Source organism: Lygodium microphyllum, chromosome 3 (genome assembly GCF_053477565.2).
Source record: "Lygodium microphyllum isolate KBCC chromosome 3, Lygodium_microphyllum_v1.1.10, whole genome shotgun sequence".
Lineage (NCBI taxonomy): Eukaryota > Viridiplantae > Streptophyta > Polypodiopsida > Schizaeales > Lygodiaceae > Lygodium > Lygodium microphyllum.
The window spans coordinates 10,025,973-10,034,825 of NC_141137.1; the positions used below are offsets into that span (position 1 = coordinate 10,025,973).

The following is an 8,853-nucleotide window of genomic DNA, read 5'->3' on the forward strand; positions in this document are numbered from 1 at the left end:
AACATTAGCTCACTTTTGGACCTTTTAAGCTCTGATTCTAGGGAATATTCCATAAGGACAAATGAGAGTGAGACTACCATTATTACAAAACTTTTGAGGTTACTTTTTGGTTTGGGGGCCATAACTTAAGCAAATAAACTTGAAATTTGTGAGGTTGGTGCACTAGAATCCTTATATGAAGACATTTCCAATGATATGTTACATGACATGGTTTTGAGGTACAATGGATAAAGTTATCTCTAGGCCCTATTTTTTTAAGAGAATGATGACATGCAAATTCATACAAGGCCCAAAAGTGAGTCCAAATCTCCCTTAATGTTTTCTTCCAAATAGTTTACTAAAATGATATAAGCTTTTATAGCTTGAGCAAATAGTGGAAACTCTTCATTATATAGAGTCTACATGAAGATGGGATTCTATTTTCTCCATCGGGGGATACATCTTTTGTAAAAGGTTGCTTTGGTTATGAACATATTCAATTTCTCCATGGTTCTAGGACTTCTACTATTTTCCATTACTTTTCTTCCTTTCCAACAATGCCATTTTTTTATTTTCAACCCTTAAATTGCTTGTTGATGGAAGTTAATTTCCTTGGCTACCTACCAAATACATGGAGCTCTTGAGAGAACATCAAGGAAACTAAGAGAGAATTTAAAGAAAATCTATCTTGTATCATTAACAAACATATTCTTATTCTCTTCATATTGCACCACACACAGGAAGTAGAACCCAGGAAAATAACTTCAGGTAGCATCATGAATAAATTCTCATGGTTGAATATTCCAAAAAATATATATTATTCCTCATTATCACCAACAAGAAAGAAAAACACATACATAACGTATTGATATAAATGTATTATCTCTCTCTCAACACTCTCTCCTTCATGAATAAATTCTCATGGTTGAATATTCCAAAAAATATATATTATTCCTCATTATCACCAACAAGAAAGAAAAACACATACATAACGTATTGATATAAATGTATTATCTCTCTCTCAACACTCTCTCCTATACTCTCTCGCAATCTCTCTCCTATACTCTCTCTCAATCACTCTCTCCTATACTTTCTCGCAAAAATACAATGAAATGTGGAGACACTCCCCAAAATATGTCTCATATGAAAGGTCACTAATATTGATATAATGTCTCTTCACAATCCACTAGTCTTACTATCACTTAAATCTTCACTTGAGTCTTCCAAAAGAAACTTTCTTTGCATAAAATAACTATGAAGAGCCTTTATTTTCCTCTTTCCAAGGAACCAAAACATTCCCAAGCTATTAGTCCATCATACGAAATTCATACAAAAGTAGACAGACAGCTACAAAGCCACATGGAAGCTCGTAAAAGCTAACAAAAGCTTTCAAAATCACAAAATCAATTTAAAAACCCACATCCACCAATAAAAAACTACTCAAAAGATCTCAAATCATATGAAACTCATAAAATCATAGCTCAAAGCCCACAATGGCAACAGAAATAGTGCTCTAGAGAATTGTACAAAGGCAAAACTCAAATAAAACCCATCACAATATCATAAACCAATCCAAAAAGTACCGGGGTGTTCTCCCATCCCTGTATATGGCACCCTTTCACTTCTAGCAACCACAGGTCTGCAAACACAGTCACTCCACCTGCTCCAAGCCTCAAGGGCCTCACCCCCCTCCTTGCACCCAGGGAAGACACGAAAGGATCTAACCCAAACACACAGCACAGGACCAACATTGTGCACCACTTCAAGCAGGCTCACTAGCACAACTGTGGAGGCCTGCCCCTTCCATGTCACATCTGGCTTCTCTGAAATGTCCAGTTTCCCCAATCACCAGTCCACCAGATCCGAGGTCCTGCCTTTCTCGCTCGCATCTTGTGTGGCCATGCTCTCAGACACCATCCTTTTTAGCGTCTGAGCCCCGAGGTTGTCGATACCAAAGAAGTGTGCAAAGGCCTCTCCCCTCTGCTTCTCCTCCAGCATCAACTGAACAAGCTGGCTGGGCCCTTCTAATGCCATGGCAGTAGTGTACTTTGATGCAGGGAGGGCATGTGAGCTTGGCCGTGGAGCTGGCACTGGTAGGAAGGCACACGGTAGCATTGAGGATCGATGCGGACGTTGTGATGAAGTGAGGCAAGGCCGCCGGAGGGGGTGTCTGTGTGCCTGAGGGGGTATTGTTTGCAGATGGTGGTACTGATGAGGGATGCCCCACCCAATACAGAAGCTTACAAGAGTGGTTATGGTCAAACCGCTGGTTTTATAGTAGGACTGCAGAATCTCTTGGAAAGTAGTCTATGCCAGGTGATCACTGTACGATATCACAAATTGGGGCTGTGGCTATGGGTGTTCCAGCGGATGAGAGAGATTTCGTGCTCCAAAAGGCACCAAAAATCATGAACGGAAAGATTAAGTTTGATTCTAGATCTCTTCCCACCGGAAGATTAAAGATGACTCTTGTGTCACGTTTGCAGTTTTACCAAGTACACTACTTCAAATGTGATTTTGATCTGTTATCTATACCAGTGTTCTGAATATATTTTTGTGAAATAACAGCTTATACGGCTATATTGACGTACGTCTCTAGGCAAACGGACTAAACTCAAATTACAAGGCAAAAGTTGGAAAGAAGATATTTGGAGATTTGCATAAATGATCACGATTAAGTGTAAGAACGTCAATCTGTTAAGGGCACTTCTCTTATTTGGGCCCAAACTCAAAAAGAAGAGAGAGGTGCAGTCCGAGAGTAATTTCTGAAGCATGTTTGTCTGATGGAGCATGTGTATTCAAATTTGTTCGAAAAATGTATTTGCTAAGTGGCTTTGCCCCTGCCTTCCAGAGCGTGATCTCCCATTAAGAAAGGTTTGCACAAGCTCAGAGTGTCTTTACCAACTCAAAGGCCATCCCAAAATTGTTCCTCTCTCTGATGTATGGGTAGTGTAATGAAGTCTGGATTTACAACTGATAAGAAGAAACGAGAGTAGCAGGGGCCTCAAGAAGTTGCTTCAGGTCGCCACCACGATTTTTGCACAACGAGTAGTGCCTCTTTCTCGTTGGTAACATTCATCTGAACATTCCAGTGCATTGACTCTAGCAGAGTTCGGGTTTCTTCTACAACTTCTGCCTTGTCCCGAAATATTGCCCAGCCCAATGGTCTCAAAAGGCGGTGCATCTCTACGACGATGTCAACCGTACTGCATCTGGAGCAACAAAGAGGTTAAAAGGTGCACAGTGCACACAAACATGAACGCCGCCCTTTTGCACACCGATAAACTTTGACTGATGCAGTGACTACTGAAAATTGAGAAAAACTATATTATTCAGTTTACCTCTCTTTCAATTTGCTCAACAAATGATCTGCATGAAGGAGATCCATTGTCCTCGGATAAGAGCTAAAAGACTCGCACCAATCATGGTATATCCCAAACAGGCCACGGTCGAAAATTATAGGCAATGTGTTTGCACCATCGTACTGTACTACATTCATAACCCATAATGGTTGTGAAGCTAGAGCTGCTGCAAATCTGTATCAGAGCCACATTAGCAACTTTGAGAATCCGAAATCATAAACACATTTGTGCTTGGAAACGTAAAATTTTAGCATACCCTCCATAAACTGCCCTCATGTCCATGACATTCCTCACTCTCTTCCAATCAATACCGAGGCTGCGAAAATAAGACTTCTGCACAATCCGCTGCCAACGGTCTGTGTCTGCTTGGAAATCAGAAATTGTAGGCTTATCATACCAACCTTTCTCATTATTGAGCCATTCTGGAGCTGCTGTTAAGCGAGCAGGCCACTCCTGAGGCCAACCACTTCCATGAGCACCGTCAGCATCAGGAATCCTCTGGATGCAAGCCGTTATAGGGACATACCTGTCCAGAACCAGCATGACTGTTAATTAAATGTATACGGAGAAGATAAAATGACAAGGCCATTTTCCTGGTGATAATGATAAAGGCTCTACCATGCTGCATCGGAATCGTTCTCCTCAAGACACATGGGAGGCGCGTTTTTGTTTCGGGCTTCATAGCATGTATTTGTTGTAGGTTTACGAAAGATGGCAACTCCAATACCGATGGATGAGTCTGTAGCTTTAGCTACGAGTTTCCAACATATTGCAGACGTCAATGTTTTCATAGCTGTACAAGCAAGCCAACATAACCATAAGCAGGAAATGGGTAGGTGTGTTTGGACATACAGGTAACCACGGGCATCGCAGTCTTTATGTTATATATGCTATGCCCTACTGATGTATAACCTAGCATTCCCAATCAAGGGGTAGCTTCTAAACTTGGACATGATCATAATAAGGTCATATGAGCTTTCCTGGATTAGCGTTGTCCAAATGCCAATGTAGCATAAGGGACCCGGGAGTCAACTATCGAACACCTAAGGATAAAGATGTATTTTGGGAGGGATTTGCATTTTGCAGTTTTTTTGAGATTTGTATATATAAGCATATAGCTTTTTTGAGATTTGCATATATGAGCATATAGGGGATATCAATAGGAATTGAACAAGTCTAATTCTAAATTTTGAAAAGAAATATTTTAATAATTGAAAAAATACAATTTTAAAAAGTAAGGATACACTAGAAAGCTACTAATGTAACATTTTTTGATAAATCAATGAGTGACACCTAAGTCAGATTCTCAACATATTTGTTTTTCTGTTGTCAAATCACTAGCCCCTAAGTGTTTACTTTTTAACATCGGTTTTGCAATTGGCCCCCTTACCCCAAAGGGCTCTAGCATAAAAGCAAATAGTTCTATTAACCTTTCCAGATTGCAACGTCTTCCTCGTTTGTCCAGTAAACTGGAGTAGCAGACCACACAAAAAAGCCTCCTGGCCTGAGAACACGGTTGAGCTCCAAGAGAAGTTTACCACCTGAAATTCATGAGCGCAAGAAGTGTTATTTATCAAGCTTGCTTCACACAGAGGAAAATAAACTATAAGTGTTGTTGCCCTGCTGGATAGCGCAGTGCACAGTTTGCTACAATGACAAATTGCAGAGAAACATTTTGCATTCAAGGCAATGAACTAACTATATAGTATACAGTCTCCATGTAGTTCTCAATGAAGCACCTCATTGTAATCTCCTATTACTGCACTAGGGACTTGGAACTACAAAAACAGTTTGTACCTTCGATGTGCCAAGGGACCCTGCACCGTGCACAATGGACAACGTCGTATACATTGCTTGGAAAGACAAGCCTTTGTGTCCCCATAACAGATGATATTGCAGGAATTCCACGCTCAAGAGCAAGCTGAACTTGTGCCTCATGTTCATCCTTGGGGGCAAACGACATGGTAAGCACATTCCTGTCGAACATGTAACCCCCGAAACTTCCGACACCGCAACCAACATCCAACACGACACGTGTTCGCTTGCCCCAAGAAATCAGCGGGAGAGTCTGATTTCAGACCGACGGTGCAATGTTAGTAAATCAGGCATGTCGTGATGTGCGAGGAAGATGCAAAATTAGAAGACTGATAGTCTTGCTGTAACAGGAATACAACATAAAATTAGGAAAAACACGCAGTCAAAAATACCTTAACTAAGTTAAACATTCTGAAGATCAGTCTAAACTTAAGCTTCATAGCTTGTACTGCCTGTAAATAAACTAGTAGTTTCAAAAGTTTTAGGAAGGATACTCTTGTTGTTCCATTCTAGTAACTTCGATGTCCAACAATCAGTTGAGTCAAGCATTTTCTTGCGTCAACCTTGAAATAACGCAGATAGGAATTGTCTAATGACTAATCTCAACGATGGAGATTTTAAAAGAATTCTTGCTATCTTCTTCAACTTGATATTGCAGAACGAGATCTAGGAATACTCAGCGTAGTCTTTTTCTAACTACTCATTTGAAAGAACCGAAAACATGTACAATCTCAATTTTAAGCAAAGTAGGGAATCATATACCTGTTCAATGAAGTCTATGTAATGAAGAGCACCGTTTTTGAACTGAGTTCCCCCTCCAGGAAATACAAGCCGGTTACCAGCCTTCTTTACCCAATTTTGATCTTTTTTGTATGACACGAGCCCCGGATAAGGAACATTATTATACCAGACCTGGATGTGTAGAAGATAATTCCAGGTAAAAATATTTGTGAGTAGAATAAAGAAAAGAAGATCCTAATAGTAAGCCAGAAACACTATGAATAAAACCTGTCCGTTAAAAGTCGTTTTAGGCAAATCTTTTTGTTATTGAATTCATACGAGTGTTTGCTCATATATGGATGGTACTACCTCTTTCCTGCTTTGCGGCCACTGAACTGGTAAACGATAACCATCAGGGAGAGGAATAAGGCATGTACGTGCTGCAACAGGACAATGTCTCTCTCTATGTTCGTAGTGCTTAGTACTCGGAAGAGCTTTGATTGCCTTCTGGTTGTCAAGGCAAGGAATATGATCAGCTGCACCTTTGAAATTGCAAAGTGTCCATACAATTGTTGAGGCTTCTTTGACTTGTTTTGGCTGAAGTTCATCATCTGTAGACATCTCCTCTTGTCTGGTCTCCTTGACTGTCTTCTTTTCGGGCTTTTCATCAGAAACGCTTTCATATTCTGACAGTGCGTCATATGACCTTTGCTTTCCTTTTATTCTCACCTTCTCTTTCTCTGTTTTAGATTTACCTGCCTGGGTATCCCAATCACCGATGGTGTCGTTGTATTCTATTTCGATTTCACTGTTATCTTCAACGGACTTCTCTGACTTCTTTGTTGCGGCCTTTTCAATATCACTGGCGGCTTCTCCTGTGTCTTCTTCATTCAGACTTAATTCGGAGTCTCTTCCTTCTTTTTGTTTCTCCCTCTTACTCATGCTTTTGTCTTCGCTTAACTGACCATTGCTTTCGGCATCTTTCTCTGTATGTTTGCTAGATATCTTCTTCCCACTTGACAGTTCCTGATCTTCTTCGTGCAAAATCTCTTGCGCTCCAGGAGCCTCTTCAGACTTGGCATCATTTTCAAGTGCCAGATTACCAGTCCTGTCCTCAAGGGCCTGGTTATCGACCCCAGTGTCCTCGTTCTGTTCCATTTCAACATCAAGAGATACTTTCTTTGTCTCCTTCACAATTTCTGGTTCAGAAGTTTTCAGAACCCAGGCACCAACCAAACAGAAAGCAACAAGTATGAGGCCTGCAGACATTATGCGAGATGATGACATTTTGCCCTCCGATCGATAACTTTTTCCTGCGGAAGCCATGCTGACTCTCGAGCAATTATAACGTTTGTACCACCAATACGAAATGCGTCTCAACAAAATCTGATAGGACGAGCAAAGCACTGCGGCGCTAACGGCGATTACAAAGGGAGAGACAACAGCACTTCTAAGAAGCAGCCGTAGTCACGTTGTTTTCTGAATCATGAGCACGACTTCAGTCCTTTCTGAGCGCATAAGTCGTTACAATATCTGAGGCCTGAAGCGTCCACAGCTGAATACATAATTACGTGCAGAACAAGATTAAATAGTGTCAACACAAAGAGTCTCTGAGAAATGTCTGGAATAACAAGAGCAATCGGTGTGTACGTGCTGATCATATAAAGGGGGGATCCAGATTCCACACAGAGAGTGTGTGTGTGTATACAGTGTGTGTATGTGCGCACGTGCACGCGAGAGAGAGAGAGTACTGTGTGTGTGTAAATGGAGAGTCTCTCTCTCTCTCTCTCTCTCTCAGATTGCAATTTTGAGACAAGCGCAGGCGCGTCAATTCACTTAAAAGATGGAGCAACTTCGACATGAAATTACCTCTGAGAGCAATTCTCGGACAAGCGCATCGCTTCAAAAACAGTCGTTCCAAGTCCGGAAAGCTTACGTTGAAGCAGAAGACAGATTCGGGAAAGCTTACGTAGAATCAGAAGACAGAAGCTGCGCATGCGGTGGCGGTATAGTCCTGGCTGTATATCAGCAGAATATTAAGAATCCTGCAGGGACCGCAGGGCTCAAAAAGGAAGTGCTGCTGTGCAGTTCATGCAGCTCTGATCGCTCCCTGATCTCTTCTTTGGTTGCTCTGGTTAATAAACGAATGATCAGTGCAGTCAAATCTAGCAGCACTGCTTGATCGCCGAGGGTCGTGCTAGACGTGTCTGGAGGTAGCAGCGAAAGTCGCCACCATCGTGGCCTTGCACAAACGTATGCAATCCACAAAGGCCATCAATATCGTGTCCCTTAGACGGACTTATTCATCCTACAGAACCGGTGCGAAGTAAGCTCTACGGTGATTTCCACAACTCTTAGAACTTTTAGAGCCCAATCACTCACGGGTAGCCAAGGTTCCTTGCCCCCTTACAAGGGAACATTCGCTGCCCTACGAGCTTCGGTTAGGAATGGTTGGAACACGAATATTATTACAATAATTTATTTCTATATAATAAGATGATAATAATAATAATAATAATGATAGCTTATAAAATGTATTTAAAAACATATTATATGATAATAATATAATAATAAATATTGTATAGTATGTACCATTGTTTTAAAGTAAAATATGAAGATTAACATTTTAATTTACTTATATCATTTATCAGATTAGGCTTACTTACAAAAATTAAGTACTATTTTTAGTAAGTTTTACTTTTTTAATGTAAAAGTGCATATCATAATGAATGTTATAATAACACATCACATTACAAAAGGTTTATTTACTAAATAGAAATTATTAGTTAAATACTTTTTAGATAATGTATTTTATATATTATTTTATTATTTATTTTAAATTATAATGTAGCATATTCAAATTTTTGTTTTTAATCTAATATATAAACAAAAGATGTTTTTATGAGATTATAGTATAATAAAAAATGATTGTATAACATTAATGAATGCTATTTATATTAAATTAAAACTTCCAAAG

At 40.0% G+C, this 8,853-nt stretch overlaps 1 protein-coding gene across 1 annotated transcript; it reads right to left on the reverse strand.

Annotated features, from left to right (window-relative positions):
- Positions 1 to 1,479: 1,479 nt before the first annotated feature.
- On the reverse strand, positions 1,480 to 8,180 carry LOC148038048 (putative methyltransferase PMT23). Its single transcript, XM_087668354.1, has 9 exons — positions 7,746 to 8,180; positions 6,246 to 7,431; positions 5,919 to 6,068; positions 5,139 to 5,409; positions 4,772 to 4,882; positions 3,960 to 4,134; positions 3,598 to 3,867; positions 3,321 to 3,515; positions 1,480 to 3,191 (listed from the first exon to the last, which is right to left on the reverse strand). Exons 2-9 carry the CDS (start codon positions 7,200 to 7,202, stop codon positions 2,984 to 2,986), a joined length of 2,337 nt encoding a protein of 778 aa, XP_087524480.1. The 5' UTR covers positions 7,203 to 7,431; positions 7,746 to 8,180; the 3' UTR covers positions 1,480 to 2,983.
- Between the last annotated feature and the right edge of the window lie 673 nt (positions 8,181 to 8,853).

Coding starts and splice junctions, on each gene's coding strand:
- LOC148038048 (XM_087668354.1), bottom strand. CDS start 7,202: ATGGCTTCCGCAGGAAAAAGTTATCGATCGGAGGGCAAAATGTCATCA. Junction 6,069..6,245: donor GGCCGCAAAGCAGGAAAGAG/GTAGTACCATCC, acceptor CTACACATCCAG/GTCTGGTATAATAATGTTCC. Junction 3,516..3,597: donor ATGAGGGCAGTTTATGGAGG/GTATGCTAAAAT, acceptor GCTCTGATACAG/ATTTGCAGCAGCTCTAGCTT.